The 17,319-nt window shown below is 32.6% G+C and overlaps 2 protein-coding genes across 2 annotated transcripts; one reads left to right on the top strand and one right to left on the bottom strand.

The window, feature by feature from the left end:
• Positions 1 to 3,120: 3,120 nt before the first annotated feature.
• On the top strand, positions 3,121 to 6,456 carry LOC123656880 (metallophosphoesterase 1). Its single transcript, XM_045592499.1, has 7 exons — positions 3,121 to 3,234; positions 3,317 to 3,506; positions 3,620 to 3,761; positions 4,586 to 4,752; positions 5,296 to 5,381; positions 5,884 to 6,162; positions 6,292 to 6,456. The coding sequence occupies exons 1-7, from the start codon at positions 3,136 to 3,138 to the stop codon at positions 6,433 to 6,435; spliced, it is 1,107 nt and encodes a 368-aa protein (XP_045448455.1). The 5' UTR covers positions 3,121 to 3,135; the 3' UTR covers positions 6,436 to 6,456.
• On the bottom strand, positions 6,448 to 17,119 carry LOC123656870 (protein naked cuticle homolog). The gene is made up of 6 exons (XM_045592486.1): positions 17,039 to 17,119; positions 16,786 to 16,943; positions 10,892 to 11,118; positions 9,057 to 9,167; positions 8,492 to 8,964; positions 6,448 to 7,900 (listed from the first exon to the last, which is right to left on the bottom strand). Exons 2-6 carry the CDS (start codon positions 16,898 to 16,900, stop codon positions 7,552 to 7,554), a joined length of 1,275 nt encoding a protein of 424 aa, XP_045448442.1. The 5' UTR covers positions 16,901 to 16,943; positions 17,039 to 17,119; the 3' UTR covers positions 6,448 to 7,551.
• Between the last annotated feature and the right edge of the window lie 200 nt (positions 17,120 to 17,319).

Raw genomic sequence — 17,319 nt, 5'->3', positions numbered from 1 at the left:
TTATTGAGGCTCTCTGTAATGCTTTATTTTTATTGAAATAAATTGTCTAAAATTTTTTTTATTTTTTCATTTTAAAGCCCATAGAAAAACTTACGAAACTTACTTTGTTGCACATAGCTACATCCGCAAATGCGGATTTTTGCGGATGCGGATTTTAAGCAAATGATGACGAAACATATTCATTCAAGGCACGTAAGTATCGATGTCAAGATCCTACGCTTTTTCTAAGTTTTGTTCTAATTATAGACGTTATTCCCTTTGTTAATCTATTAGTATTTGTTTAATGTGCTTGTCTAAACTATTTACGTGTTAATTAACATTTGAGTTCACGCGTCACTCAGCCTGTAATATCCTACTACTGGGCATAGGCCTCTTTCCCCATCTAGGAGAAAGATCAGAGCTTAAGAGGAAAGGGTACCGAAGAGACTTCAAAAACAGGTATTTGAATAAAATGTTTCTGTCTTGCTGCATGCCGCTACCGCGCCCCGCGCCATCTCCGCTCCGTTTTTAAACGGTTTTATTTAGCTCACCCCGTTTGTTTTATTTTTTATTTATTATTTATTCTTGGGTCAAATTTAGTAATTCAAATTTCACCCTCTTCCTGTCAACCGATTAATCTGAAATTTTGTATACACTTTGGATTTTGGTGACAATACAATTATGTTTATTCATTATCATTATAAATTCAAGATGGCCGCCGCTACAAAATGGCGGATAATTTATGTTTTATTAATCCCATCAATATGGGTATCAAATGAAAGGGCTCAACAAGCAGAATACAATATACTATAAAAAATTGAAATCCAAGATGGCGGCCGCTACAAAATGGCGGATAACGTAGGTTTTATCAATCCCATCAATATGGGTATCAAATGAAAGGGCTCAACAAGCAGAATACAATAAACAATAAAAAATTGAAATACAAGATGGCGGCCGCTACAAAATGGCGGATAACGTACGTTTTATCGATCCCATCAATATGGGTATCAAATGAAAGTGCTCAACCAGTATAATCAATGTACTATATAAAATTAAAATCCAAGATGGCGGCCTCTACAAAATGGCGGATAACTTAGGTTTTATCAATCCCATCAACATGGGTATCAAATGAAAGGTCTCAACAAGTAGAATACAATTTACTATGCAAAATCGAAATCTAAGCTGGCCGCCGCTACCAATTGTCTGATAACAATTTTTTATCAATCCCACCAATATGGGTTGATACCCGGGCTAAAAGGGCTTGACAAGAAGAATACAGTGCACTATACAACCTCAATATTTAAGATGGGCCTTGCAATAATGAAGCACTAAATGAATTAAACAGAATGCGAAATAAAAACTAAAAACTAGAAAATAAAAATAGGTAAAAAAACTTTTTAAGTTAAACGGTTTTATGTAAAACATACATTGCAATGTTTAAGATAAATGTACTAAAAACCAAAAAATAATAAAATAGATACAGTCGTGGGAATTATAAACATATGCATAGACTAGACTAAAATAAAACCGTGGGGCACGTCAATTGTCTACAAATTATCGACTTAATGTGCGATAGAAGAATCGTTTAATTCGTCGTTAAAATAGGCAGTTGGCCCGCAGACGGTGAGGAAATTACTTACTATTTTCTTGCTCATGGAAATCCCAATAGTTATACACTCCATGTAAATAAAAGAGATGTTTCAACTAGTTTATCGTTGGACATTCACACTGCTGGCTGGCGAGGAATCGTTTCACTGCTCGTAGTTTGTCTTTAATCGACAAAACATATGATAAAAGTACTACTCGCTCACCACTATGAAACCCTAAAATTCGCTTAAAATCGAGCTTGCTAGCTTGTTTCCACATTCTAGCCCTACTTATCACACGTCCATCGTTGTCGGTTAAACAACTGCCTAATTATAGTGTAACATTACAAAACAAACATTTTAATCAACGATTGTAGACAATTGACGTGCCCCACGGTTTTATTTTAGTCTAGTCTATGCATATGTTTATAATTCCCACGACTGTAGCTATTTTATTATTTTTTGGTTTTTAGTACATTTATCTTAAACATTGCAATGTATGTTTTACATAAAACCGTTTAACTTATAAAGTTTTTTTACCTATTTTTATTTCTATGTGTGACTGTCATGGTGTTAGTGTGCGTGCGCCAGCTATTCAGCTATTAACTGTTGACGATATTTTAGTACTCGCATCTTTCGTTTGTGATTGACTACGAGTACATACATATAGCGCATTGTGCTATTTTTATGAATTTGGCTAGTTTTATTGAATTTGTTCTGCATCGTATTGCTGTGATTCGGCTTACTATTATTGGATTTCGTAAACTACTTATTATTATGTTTTATTATTTTGACTTGGATACACTTTGTGACTTGATACATGACTATTTTTTTGTGAGTAATTATCGAAATACTCAGATACTTTATTTATGAATTAGGTATGTAATTACATGGTTGAGGTGTGTGTAAGAATGGGTATTGAGATACATGCATGTAGTATATAGTATAAGTGTAAGTATAGTATATATATGTAATGTAGTATATACATAGTATAAAACGTTTGTCTTAGTACCTATATAATTTATAATATCTCATGTTTGTCGCAGTTATTAATAGAGATCGCTCTTTTGGCGATAAGACCGCCTTTTGTACATGTCTATATTTTCTTTTTCGGTGTAAAATTTTTTCTCTGATAGAGTACAATAAAGAGTATTTTTATTGTATTGTATTGTATCGTACGCGGAAGAAATGTCCAAGACTAATCCTATGAAGGTCTCACGTCTGGAGTTGATGAAATTTTAGTGGATCGCACCCAATCCCGCATGACATTGACAATAATTTGTGTCAAATTGACAAACAAATTTGAGCTTTAATTCAAAATTTCAAATAGTAAATTAGTATGTAAATGTAATTGAAATCGCTTATCAGCTTCTACATAATATCAGCAAAGAAGCCAGAAATAAAAGATTAGTATAGTAGAGAATGTTGTTAAAAAGCCACTAACTGTACAATATGAATAGTTAAGAACAAAAATCAAACAGTATTTTAAATACTTATGGCAAACCAAAGTGATAAGGATATAAATGTACAATAGAACAGATTATTACAGATTGCTATATAGTTACAGAGGATGCGAAGAATTACAAAAAAAATATTATTCTTTTTTCTAGGACTACTATTAATTGGTTTCTATTGTGAATATATTATTTATTATGTAGTTATTTTACAGGTATTTCTTATCAATTTTTTATTTGACAAATTACTTTTATTTGGTAATATATTACTATTACTTAATGATAAAAAAATTGCAGTGTTACTGGCCTACGATTGAAACGAGTCACGGTAGTAATGAAATTTTACAAGCGTTTATTCTGTCAGATACTCATTTGCTCGGACCTTACCGAGGTCACTGGTTAGATAAATGGAGAAGAGAATGGCAGATGCACCGTGCGTTTCAAACAATAATAAGCTTACACAAACCCGATGTTGTCTTTATTTTAGGTAATTTCTCTCATTATATCCTTTGTATTTCTTAACAATTTTATGGTACAAATACCACCTTTATCAATAAGTGGCCTGTAATATTAAAAATAACTCATTTTACAAACTTACAGGAGATCTCTTTGATGAAGGAGAATGGACTGATAATAAGCAATTTAAAGAATATGTATCTAGATTTCATAGGTTATTTTCAGTGCCTAATAGTATTAAGATGTTTGTTGTTGTTGGAAATCATGATATAGGATTTCATAATAGGTATGTTTTTAATAAAAAAAAATTTAAATTACTAGCACTTGTTCCTACTCTGCCTATGTCTTGTCCAAATGTTCAGTCATTAATAAAATATTTTTAACTACTCAATGTCAAATATTTTTGTTACTGTTACCTGCCAAGAGGTTGCCGACCGCTGCCTTAGAGTTTTCTTAGAAGCTGGCGGCGCAGAGGGAGGGCAGTCCGTTCACTGACCTCCGCTAGCCTCCACAGCTTCAGCTTTTTATTATTGGGGGCCTACTGGGCATAGGCCTCTTTCCCCATGTAGGAGAAGGATCAGAGCTTAATCCACCACGCTGCTCCAATGCGGGTTGGCAGATATATTCCCTAGTATGAGTAACAATCGCTATCAGGTGTACATGATAACAATCGGGACCGACGGCCTAACGTGCTCTCCGAGGCACGGTGAGGACCCACTAGGACTGCACAAACACCCAGACCACAGCAAACACCTGTATGGCCAATACAAATGTTTGTCATGTGCGGGGATCGAACCCGCAACCGCCAGCGCAACAGGTACAATCCATGGCTGTAACCGTTGCGCCAATGTGACGTCATTAGTTATATTGATACAGTTTTTTTTAATTAAATATGCAATTATAATTATTACATTTAATAATTTTATGTGGTAAATGGTCCATTCTCTATTGTTGGCTACAAAAATTTAATATTATTTAACATTCATTTTTGATTAGTAACCAAACAGTATTACAATTTAACACCAGACGGCTAAAAGAGATATATGTACTATAAATTTAATTTCATTTTGCTTTTTACTTCTTATAATTTAGTATTATATAATTTTACAGAATAAGAAGAGGTTTTGCTGAAAGATTTTCTAAGCTTTTAAAAGCACCTTCTATTCAACATTTAGTGTTAAAGAATAACCATTTTGTATTAATAAATTCAATGGCTCTAGAGGGGGATTCGTGTAATTTGTGTACAGAAGCTAGAAGACAAATTGAAAATGTATCAGGTAATATATATAATCAACTTTATTCACTGGAAGAGCATCTTTTGTAATCTTATATGCAATGAATATTTTACTTAATTTAACCATTACATGCGCGTTACAATACTACTTGTTCTCACGTCATTTTAGATATTTATTTATGTTAGGCGTTATCACATTGCATCACATTCGGTCTGTAACATCTCACTGTACTGTAGGGTATAGGCCTCTTTCTCCATGTAGGAGAAGGATTGGAGCTTAATCCACCACGCATGGACGTTATCATGCATGCGAAAATAAATTCAAATTTTGGCCTCACATTTTCAGCTAAGAACAGTCAAAACTATATCGTACTGTATAGATAAATAGTAATGATACTACATTCCTATTTTGCGTAGAAAAATCTTTAGCAACCATTAATGAAATTTTGTCACCAATACATGATTACTTGTCAGAAATAAAACTTTATTTAATTTGAGAAATTTGAAAGTAATGTTGCTACATTACTTTCAAATTTCTCAAATTAAATAAAGTTAAATACTAATTTTTATTTCCAATTTTTTTCAGAGAAACTATTTAGATGTGCACACAATCCAGTTCATTGCGTTGATGATAATTCTACATTTAATTACAGCCAGCCTATATTGATGCAGGTATTTTATTTTAGTTTAATTAATATAGTGTAATAAAAATCATATATATGCTAAGGTTAAGATGTTTGCCTCTCTTTTTAGAAAAAAACCTCACAATTACTCCACACAAATTATATACCATTTTATAGATAATTGTTTGCTCTACCGGCATCCACAAATAAAAAATATTATTGCTTTGTTTTATAAATTATTTAATTATTAAGATTATATATAATTATGGTGGCTTTAATTTTGAATCAACTTCAACATGATTGACGGTCGGTAATTTAGGTTTTACGTATTTAGTGCGAATTATTCGCACAGGTATTGCTAGTATTAAATTATTTTCATAAATAAGAGAACATAATAATTACTTATTATTGCTATTTTTATATTAATTTCCTTGAGATTACTTTTAAATCAATATTTTAAGACAAGAAATATTTAATAAATATTAGCTATGACAAAATTTAAACTTAAGAGTAGGCATATAAATTAATTGTGAAATTATTTTTGATTTCAGCACTTTCCCCTCTATAGGGTATCCGATGCAATTTGCACAGATCCTGATGCTCCACCATTACCAGAGAAAAATAAGTTGTTTAGATTAAAAATTGATGCTTTATCCAAAGAAGCAACAAATTATCTAGTAAGAAAAATTAAGCCAAGGGCAGTATTTGGTGGACACACGCACCATGGGTGTCTAGTTGAACATTCTTATAAAGAGCCTGATGCCAAGTTTTTGGAATATTCTGTACCATCTTTTTCATGGAGAAACAGACCAAATCCAAAATATATGCTGGTAAATTACTATTTTGCCCCTGGAAATTTTGCACATAACTCCACCCTAATCTTTTAATCTGTTTATATTGTCTTATTTATTAAGCATGTGTATATAACTGCATATTTAGCCTTTAAAATTTTATTCTAGGCAACAATTGCACCTGATGTATATGCTGTACAAAAATGTGGACTTCCTAGAGAGTCAACCATAGCTCTCACTGCCATAATTATGATAAGTATCCTAGTTGGATGTTTATTGACAACAAGATCATTGGGAAGGGATTATTTTTGAATAAAAAAATTATTTTTCAACCTCAAGGATTTTATTTCACAATAAATAGTTTTGACAAGATCGAGCGCTTTGTACACTTTACAATTAAAATGGAACAATAACAAATCTGTGTTAAAAGTATGAAACATTAAACAATTAATAATAATATTTGTACAATGATTTTTAGATATTGTTCCATCTTACAGCATATAAAATTCGAGTGAAACATTGTCATGATTGTCATTCACTCAATATCACAAATGTTAACATAATTTTAGGATTTAGCTGTTACAATAAATATTTGTAAAAATGTATAAACTAATAAAGTAAAATTAGAGGTAGATAAAACATTTTAGAGATTCATTAAATAACTTAAAATAATGAATACTGATAATGGTAATGCAACGTCGAAAACAAAAGAACACTGGTATGAATAATAAAGCCAGCAACTGAACCATGTTGCTGTAGGTGTAGTAATACAAGCAGTTAAGTACTCTGTTTAGTAAACACAACAAGATTTATTGAATAATATTTCTTTCTTAAACCGAGCACCTTATACTTAAGTCTAAAATCAGTCTATAACTCCTCAATGAGTTTTTCGTGTTATATCTACAACTAGATTCTAATGAGCATTGAGTAAAATGTTAGTAGTTTCAACAAACAATTGTTGAAGCGAAATGTGTACAATTATGTTGCTAAAAGGTAAGGCACTGTACAATTAATTTTCACTGAAATATCTTACATTTATGTCCTCTAATATTTTTATTTATATTTTAGTGTAACATCAAGGAGCAGAGCAAATAAGCATTTAAAAAACAGTACCTATCTTAAGTAACACTTGCAAGAAAAAAAACACTATTAATCTATTCAAACAAGTGTTTACTCTGACTATGCTAAGCATGGAATGATAAATAAGTAATTCTAAAAGATCGATCCCCTACATTTAATTAAATTTTTGTGGTATGCTTTTTGCTTTTGAAAGTCAATGTTTATATTCCGTTTATATATTATATTCTGTTGTTCCGTTTACCAACGCCTAAAACTTTCAATTTCAGTGCAGTACAACGTTATTTTTGTATAACCTTATAAAATGTAAGGAGGACAAAGTCTGATATCGACGATGTCCATACATAAATTCTATAAAAATATAATTTGGAGTACTCTCGGTTGTTTTGATTGCTTGTGTAGATCGTGGGAGCGTGATTTTGGGTTCGCCATGTTGTGGGGTTGCCGACTTATTCGAGGTTGCTTTTGATGGTAACCAGTATGAGCATGCCGCGCTGATGAACAAATAACCGCGTGCAAATACCTATCATACCTACAAAGATTCGAGTCACCACCACTCGCCAAATCTAAGTACCCGTTCGACGTTTCTGGTTTCTTTTGATACTTCAACGGTTTCTCATTGACGGTGTACGATCTATTTCTAAGCTTATGATATTTATTCGTGATTTCTTCTTCATGGACAACTGGTTCGTAAGGCTTTCTGGAATAGAGTAATACAAATTACATTATATTGAGTTTTCACTACTCACCGGCGATCGCGGATTCGATTCCTGTTTGGAGTGAATAGTTGTATTTTATAGAAATGTTTATTTCTGGTCTGGGTGTCTTTCCCGATCGTGCCGCGGAGAGCACGTTAAGCTGTCGTTCCCGATTCCTATCATAAGTACCCGATAGGATTCATCCTTACGGTTTCGTATAGATGCAAATGATGATGAAACTAATATAAAATTATAAAAAAAAATCCGTTAAATGCCAAGGTATGTACGCTGTTTACCTGGGCGTTAATACTGAATTGAAAAATATTTTTAATTGGTAAAAATTCTTTAAAATCTGCTATCTTCTTATATTATATTTTATATAATTATGTACTTAAAACACAAATAATTTTTGCGTCTAAATGCGGTAAACCGAGCCCAATAAAATACAATACAACACTAAAATAAGTTGTATGTTAATCCTTTTTTATAGTAATGAAATATTTATTCGAAGTATTAAAACCCTCCGTAAAAAATTATAAATTCTCTAATCAGATGAAAACAGATAAATATACAATTTAGCCATAAATACCAACCTTGAAGTTTGAAAACTCAAATGATTTTTTTCCATGTTCGCCTGTATTATTTCAAGTAATTCGCGACGCTGTAAGCTTCCCGATCTTTTTTTCGCGTGCTTTCTTTCGCGCACTTCCCTGCGCGCGTGTCTGTGATACCTTTGCCTCAGAACCGGCGCAGGTCTTTGCGGCGGTTGACGTTCCCCAGAACACGACGATTTAGAAGAAGCGACATCATCGTTAGATAATCTGTCTTGATGTTCATCTTCGCTATTCTCGACTCCGTCAATGGGTGTCGTAACGTTGGCGTTAGATAGCTGTTCTCTTCTATATTTCTTCCGTCCCTCTCTCCTCTCCCTGTCACACTGGTCACGCGTTCGCCCGTCCTCCGGAACAACCGTTAAGCGTACTTGTATAGTTTTGGATCCGTAATGCGGAACCGTGACCGATTTTCCTATCGACTCGTATATCGTCGACACTATTCCGGCTATATCCTGTCAACATAAATATCGCCAATTGAATAAGTGATTTATAATTCAAGTAATTTATTGTAATTTTTCTATATCGAAAAATGTTATATACTTACATCTTTTGTCATTCGACCGTGTCCATCGAGGTCGTAAAGTGTAAAGGAGAATTGTAGCGGTTGCTGTTTAGATGATTCTGGATGTTTCAGTTCAACATCACATGTTAATTCCTAGAACAAACAACAAAATATAATCATTAATACATTCTCTCGAAAATATGCGCTAGCGAGGTACTAAAGGGTTGGTAGTCGTGAGTTTATAACGAGGTATCCGCATTCAACTAACGGAGATAACTAGTGGCGCCGAACAAGCGCGTGTCCGGCGGCGAGGACAAGCGTTCTTATCTTAAACTTTAAAAGGAAACTAGTCTCGCCTTTACGATCAGTGAGATATTATAAGACAAAGCATGCCGCTCGTCCGGAGATTGATACGACACAAATAGATGAATCAACTCATTATTCAATAAATTGTTGGCTTAGATAGTGTAGTCAACTCATGAATGATAAATATTAGATACTGTCATAAAACTACCATTTCTTCTGATTGTTATATAATGTAAGTAACATGCGTAATATTTTTTAACTGACTTAAAAAAAAGGAGGTTGGTAGGTTAGTAACTGATGTAGGGCACAGCAGGAAATTTCCTGTTCAAATATGGAGCAGCTCGACTGGGGAAGTACCTCGACCTTACAGAAGATCACAGCTAAATAATACTGCTTTCAAGCAGTGTTGCTCCTGTTGGTGGGTAAGGTGTCGACCAGAGCTTTGGACTGGGTGGATCGATTTCGATTTTTTTTTTATCGAAAGGTGGTGCGTTTCTTGTGGTCCCATTTGAATTTAATTGAGATCTGACAAGTACTTTTTAAGTTTTCGCTAATAATGCATAATTACTTGACTATTTTTTGTCGATTTACGTTGTTATTATACCTCATAAATTTTACTGGGTGTATCGATTTCGATGATTCTTCTTTAGTTGAAAGCTAATGTCACTTAGTCCCATTTAAATTGGATTGAGATCTGATAAGTACTTTTTGAGTTATATATGTTAATACGTGAAGCAATAACTTTGTATGCCGTTTTAGGAAAATTGCGCGAACGGAGGAGTATGAAATTTCGCAAACTTACCTATAGTTTATATAGAGAGGATTGCAAAATACTAATATTTTTTTAAATTATGAATTAAAAATACATTAAATCAATAATAAAAAAAAAAACATTACACACACTACCATGTGTTTGACAAACACACGCATATATGCTCATTTGTTTATTATTATAGAAGCACAGTCTTTGACAACAGAACCTTAATAATGTTCAAACTTAGAAAATAAATTAAATATGGTGGAATTTAGACCACCAGTATTTAATAATGCGTGTTTACTTGGCTAACTTTTCGTGAAAAACGTAAACGTTAACGTAACATAAAACGTAGGTAACGTTGTATTCAAATCGGTCGATGAAACTTATCGTTCTTTTTTTCGTTTGCAAGCAAACACAATTTCGCTTCAGCCTGTAATATCCTACTACTGGACATAGGCCTCTTTCCCCATGTAGGAGAAGAATCAGAGCTTAATCCACCACGCAGCTCCACTGCGGGTTGGCGGATATATTCCCTACTATGAGTAACGATCGCTATCAGGTGTATATGATAACAACCGGGACCGACGGCTTAACGTGCTCTCCGAGGCACGGTGGGGAGACTCACAAGGACTGCTCAAACACCCAGACCACGGCAAACACCTGTATGGCCAATACAAATGTTTGTCATGTGCGGAGATCGAACCCGCAACCGCCAGCCCAACAGGTACAATCCATGGTTGTAACTTGTAACCGTTGCGCGAACGCGGCGTCCACAATTATTTATACGTATATATGACAAGGTTTAAAAAATTACCTCAAATCGTAATCTGGGCTGTTTGTCATCAGCGTTTTCCGCGGACCTTTCAGGCGATGGTAACCTTTTGGGAAGGTGGTCCGATTTCCTTGCAGGAATAGGAGGCGGAGTAGCGGGCTGTAACAAAACCCTTGCTTCGCTTGGTAGAAGATCTGGCGGAGCGGAACACTGAGACGCTGCACGACCCACTAATTCTTCAGTGTCAGTTCGGTCGCCCTCCGTACCAACTAAAAATAATAAATTAAACTTAAATTTGATACATAATTATTTTTACTATTATGCATAATTTTGAATAGTTATAGTTTGTTATAGTTTTGTTTTTATCGAGAAATATAAGCCATTGAACCAATTTTGTTTCACTTATAGAAAACCAATTTTGTTTTGCTGTAAATAAAACTTCATAGTACGAAAAAAAAATGTAAAGTAGTAACCGTAAACATAAAGCCGGGTGCAACTGCATTGGTAGTTATATAAAAAAAATCTTTGAACAGAAGTCGTATATAATACAAAAAAACGTTTGCTCATGAGTGGAAAATATACACATAGAATAATAAAGAGTACAGAAGCGAATTAAAAAATTAAAATTCGAGTTAGAAAATCGAATAAGATTTGGAATAATATCACTATTTTCTACAAATACAAAGTACATGCTCTACAACCAATCCGACCATTATTGAAACTTCTGTCTGTGAAACCCCTAATAAATCAAATAACTTTTATCTTCTTTTGCACACGTCTCGTCCTTTCATACCAAAGGAAAAGGGTTTATTGTTTTTTTTTCTTTGTTTGTTTATCTAAAATACTTAAGTTTTATGTATCTATCGTATATTTCTAATAAAAATAAGTGAAATTTTTAAGCATTTATTTTTAAGCAGGTATAAAACACAAGAATCGAATAGCGGTTAAATTCAAAAGATTTTTATATTAAGTAAGCGGTTCCCGTCGGGAGCCGTAAAGAGGCTTGCAGGGCGGGCGTGGGGTTTTTTCTCGGAAGGCTCGAGAAATCGGCTAAATACTTCAAAATTTTATCTTTGGCAGCCCACATCTGCTGACAATTTTATTTTATTAAAAAAATGTTTTTAGTTAAAGTTTCTTGTTTTTACAATAAAACAAAAAGATACCATTGATTATTATTGACATTATCCTACCTGTATGTATTGTATTATTAGCATTTTACCGTTGTTACCGTTTCGAAAAGTTAAAAGAAATAATTTAATGTGTTATAATGTAATGTTGTGCAATCTATGATCATTTGCTGATAATAAAAATAATATTATTCTAATACATTTATGTATTGAATTTCAATTCAAAAATTCAGTAATCGTAACAAAATTTAATCTATTATTATGTCAAAAATAACTTATACGTATTCAACGTGTAACCTACGTAAAAATTGAACCTTAATATTTACGCAAAAATAACTTTTTAACCGACTTCCAAAAAAGGAGGAGGTTCTCAATTCTACTGTATATTGTTTTTTTTTTATGTATGTTACATCAGAACTTTTGACTGGGTGGAGCGATTTCGACAAATTTTCTTTTAATCGAAAGGTGGTGTGTGCCAATTGGTCCCATTTAAATTTATTTGAGATCTAACAACTACTTTTCGAGCTATATCTAATAATGCGTTTTTACTTGACGCTTTTTTCGTCGACCTACGTTGTATTATACCGCATAACTTTCTACTGGATGTACCGATTTTGATAATTCTTTTTTTGTTGGAAAGGAGATATCTCAAGTTTAATACCATGATAAGAAAACCAGGATCTGATGATGGGATCCCAGAGAAATTGATGGAAATTCTTGAAAATCCGTAATAACTTTTTACTGGGTGTACCGATTTTAATAATTTTTAATTTAATCGAAAGCTGATGTTTGTCATGTGGTCACATATAAATTTATTAATTTTTTTATTATTTATTGAGATCTGATAACTACTTTTTGAGTAATCTTTGATAACGCGCAGTTACTTGACTATTTTTTTGTCGATCTACGTTGTATTACTCGTCGATGTAATTGAAGTCGGTTTTTTTTTCGTTTGCGAGCAAACACAATTATTACTTTTGAATGTTATAAAAGACACACTTTCTAACGGTTACCTTATACGAAAAAGTAAACGCATATAGCCAATTACAAATAACATAGTATTTGTTACGTTTTGTTATATTATTTTATCAGATTAACTTGATTAGATAAGTTTTAACATTAAATGAATGAAATAAATGAATATTATTAGTTCTAAGATCGCAGATGCTTTTTTATGAGTAGTTTCATTTTAATTGTGGTTTTGGTTATACATTGTTTGATAGACGAATCTGAATATGGCTTTGATATTTGTTTCTTTGTACCTATTATACAAAAATATGATGTTAATACTATATATATAATTAAATTATACGTTACCAGTGTTTCGATACCCTTTTTTCATTTTACAACACTGAATCGTCAATCAATTCAGCATTTTTTGTTTTGTTTGGTGCCCTTAATGTGCTGGTGCATAAAAAAAATATGATTCATTTGTAGGACACCGACCGTATTGGATTTATGATTAGAATATTATTACTAGTCGTATACTAACCGTGTATTGTCATCCAACCAACCAAACTTAAGTGTATACATTCTAAAAAAAATTATTGATTGAGGGCAGCTTTAAAATTCATTTGAAAATTAAGTGTTCATACAAATTGTAAAATGTACTTAGATTTAAAAGATATATGACATGCTATAAGTCAAGACATTTGTAAATATTATGTATTACTGTATAGTATCTAATTTATATCAATATACCGAAATATAGCAGGACACATTTTGACGACATAACAAATTAATATACATATACTGAAGCTATAATGTGACATGCCTAGCCATATTTTTTACACATAATCTTATACTTTCGTCTTATGCTCGTTTGTAAATTTCATGTTCAGTGAAGAATTCAGTGCGGGATATTCAAAACATTTTTATTTTTTTATCGGTGCACGTATAATCATCAAAGTTAAATGTCAATTATAAATGACCACATAGTCCGTGAACAAGAAACGCGTCCACCATATTCATGCCCTCATTACTGTTATTACTGGCGCTTGTACGCCAGTGGCGACAATTTTGTAATTTGTTTTTAGTATCCTTTTTGAAGTAAACCTTCTTTACGCACGCTTGACTTGGGGAGTAAGCTAGTGAATGCGTGACGAGAGCGTTACGAAAAGTGTGATGAGTGTGAAGTAATATATATAATATAATAAGATCAATATAAAATAATATTATAATAAGAGATATAAGTTAATGAAGATAGACAGAGAGAGAGAGAGTTACGTTTTTACGAAGTTTTACTTCAGTCGTGTGGTCTAAAGCACACTCGTTATTTTAATTTTATTTATCTAGTTTTTAATTCAAGTAGACATATACATACCATAATACATAACAATATACTCGTATATATAGGTATATGGTAATTTTTTTCTTTTATTTTAGATATCTTATAAAAATATATAATTATAAATGGAGATTCGGTTTTGTTGTTCGGTTATACTACGAAAACTACTGAACCGATCGGAATAATACTTATACAATAAGATGAAGCGTGTTTCGAAGAAGGGTTTATTAGTAGGGTTAGTATATGTTAGTGATTACTTATCATGTATAAAATATGGATGAACACAGGTCGCTAGTGTTTACTTAAAAAAAGATGGCGCTCAAAACAAACGACTTCAAGTTTGAAATAACTATCTCCGAATATAACGCATATCAGCCGTATGCCAAGGGTACGTTAAATTATACGACAAAAGCTCTACATCTCCGAAAAAGTTCTTTGTATCCATCGCTTACTATAAATTGTAGCGGGCTATGCGTACTATTCACTCAAAAGAAGAGCTTAAAGCTCGGGACGGAGAATTCTTTGATGTCAAATAAAAGGTATCATTGTCTCCGCTTCGGCGAGTGCTTTCAACTTTTCTCTTTGAAGTTAATCAAATGAGCGACGCGGCTTAGTTTGCATTTAAAATTATATTTATAATACAAACGTTGTTTTACGCCTGGCGTGCGTGAACGTTGAAAGTTTAAACGTTATGAAACAAAAATGTTAGTATCGTCTTCTAATTGAAGTGTTCAGTTTACGGATATTTCGTTACTAAATAGAGCGAGATCAAAGGGATCTATTTCCTCTTTGAAGTATCAATGGACAGTCGTCTTCATAATAAAATTGTGTTTAATTCATATAGGTATACAGTTGTATGTTTTTGTTAGTGTTTAATTTGCGGAAAACGCTTATCATGCGGTTTATAAATATGGCCTGGTGATTATATTCATATCACACGGGCAGATTCTTTACTTTTTTAATAATGGTTACTTTTGACAGTTTTAGTATTCTGTTATTTCAATTGCATAATATGAAATTGTAGATATTGTTTTCAAGCATTCGTTGAGTGTCTGCTTCATGGCTCATAACATTTTCGTATTTTGCTCGTAAGAAACAATGAACTTATCTTTATTAATATTTAATGAGTTCGCTGAATACTTTAATGGCATTGATATATATTTTATTGGCTTCAATACGTTTCATAGGTCCCCATGGGGTCAATTCTACTAATAGATAATAAAATTAAAAAACCGGCTAAATACGAGTTATCAAGGGGCTCCGTACCAACGTATAATATTTTTTATCTCTACATATTTCCGAAAAACTCTATAGGATATAAAGGATTTCGTTTAATATTAATATATTAGCTGTGCTCTGCAGTTTGACTCGCGTGAACTTCGATCTTGAATTGATTTCGAGATAAAAATAACTAGTCTATACGTTGTTCTGAGTCTTCAATTATAAACATACCAAATATCGGTTTATTACTTATATCGTGGAAGAGTAACAAACTTCGTCATTATCAACAATCACATTCATCCATCCACATCAACTTTTGCGTCGACTGCACACAGCTTACATTATACTGTTTTATTTGTATGGTATTTTTAACATGATTGATAAATAAAAAATGTATGTGCATTTAATATATCTAATGCGGTAAATATAAATGTTTGTAAAACACGTGTGCACAGATTTTGTAAAACATATTAAATATAGACAAATATTGGCGGAACGTTGTTAATATAGGGAATATTAAATATTACTCAAAACTTAAAAGACTGACCGACAAATAAGAATGTTAAATAGGTCTCCACTATTGATATAGTTCATATCAGGTTTTTGTGACATAATAAATATAAGAATTTGTAAAAGATATTAGTAATTAACTTGTTAATTTAAACATAAACTCATCTTCATAATAATAGCCTTATTATTAAGTAGTCAACTAATTTAATGATACCTATAAAATCTAGGTACATATATCGTGAATATTTAATTAAAATTAATTTAAAACATCAAAAGTTTAGGATTATTCCTTTCATTCATTTATAATTAATAGTATTTTAATTGCAATTTCAGATTTATACAGATAACATATTGATCGTGATAATTATGACGATACCTAATTTCGTATTTATTTGTTGACTGAAACAATAAATCGAGTTCAAAATCTGCAATTGATATTATACGATCAACTGTGATATTATTAAATGATGTTAATAAATATAGAAAGTCAACAAAATTCCTTAGGTATATCTTCAAACGTTCATTGCTGAAACTATTGTTATTAGACACGAACGTTACTTTTATGTATAAAAGAATACAGTGTCAAATTAAATGGGTAACGATAATAGTATTTTGTATCTATTATAAAACTTTTTTCAACATTTAAAATGTTATTTAATTCATAGATAAACTTTTACAATTTCCATGTTTAAAGAAACAGATGTTGCCTCTCATAGAGCCCTATCCGCTTACTACATCAACATTCTAATATTTCGCAGCGATACTATGTCACGTATTTGGTTTGTACTTACGACTAAATTTCTTATATCCATTTCTAAACTTGTTGCGCCACCACTTGACAAAGTGGTGCGCCATGGGGGCGTCTGCGGCGGGTGCCGAAGCTCTCAACGTTTCGTAGCACGTCATGCGCTGCGCTCACGCACGCATCACGTACACTTCAAAAGCGCCGCTAGATTTTTATTTCACAAGGAATATTAAATCACTGTCACTTGAATCGTTCACAACACTGATCAAAATATTTTGTTTGGTAATACGCGTACGAACCTCGTGACCCAGTTGTCCGCGTGAATATCGGGCTCGATAAGTAAGCGTACAACCGTCCCCTTCGCGTATCATTAAGTGACTGACTGATGGATCATGGATGGAAGAAGGGAGAAGGCAAGCGCGGGTAGGGCGGCGGGCGCGGTGCGGTAGCTGTATTAGGGTTGTCAGTTGTAGCATTCGGAATGTTTTGTTATTGATTTAAGATATAATAAGATATGATACAAATTTACAATAATAATAGGTATATCAAAAGCAAATAAGTAAAGTAATGATGATATCAA

Source organism: Melitaea cinxia, chromosome 1, assembly GCF_905220565.1.
Source record: "Melitaea cinxia chromosome 1, ilMelCinx1.1, whole genome shotgun sequence".
NCBI classification, from domain to species: Eukaryota; Metazoa; Arthropoda; class Insecta; order Lepidoptera; family Nymphalidae; genus Melitaea; species Melitaea cinxia.
Note: the sequence above shows the minus strand (reverse complement) of the source record. Positions and strands in the feature narration are given on the sequence as shown.

What these genes read in the sequence shown, in the direction of transcription:
- LOC123656880 (XM_045592499.1), top strand. Translation starts at nt 3,136, where the DNA reads ATGCGAAGAATTACAAAAAAAATATTATTCTTTTTTCTAGGACTACTA. An exon ending in CGATGTTGTCTTTATTTTAG is followed by an intron (nt 3,507 to 3,619) that starts GTAATTTCTCTC and finishes ACAAACTTACAG; the next exon opens with GAGATCTCTTTGATGAAGGA. An exon ending in GCCAGCCTATATTGATGCAG is followed by an intron (nt 5,382 to 5,883) that starts GTATTTTATTTT and finishes TTTTGATTTCAG; the next exon opens with CACTTTCCCCTCTATAGGGT.
- LOC123656870 (XM_045592486.1), bottom strand. Translation starts at nt 16,900, where the DNA reads ATGACGTGCTACGAAACGTTGAGAGCTTCGGCACCCGCCGCAGACGCC. An exon ending in ACGGTCGAATGACAAAAGAT is followed by an intron (nt 8,965 to 9,056) that starts GTAAGTATATAA and finishes TTATGTTGACAG; the next exon opens with GATATAGCCGGAATAGTGTC. An exon ending in TTGAGTTTTCAAACTTCAAG is followed by an intron (nt 7,901 to 8,491) that starts GTTGGTATTTAT and finishes ACTCTATTCCAG; the next exon opens with AAAGCCTTACGAACCAGTTG.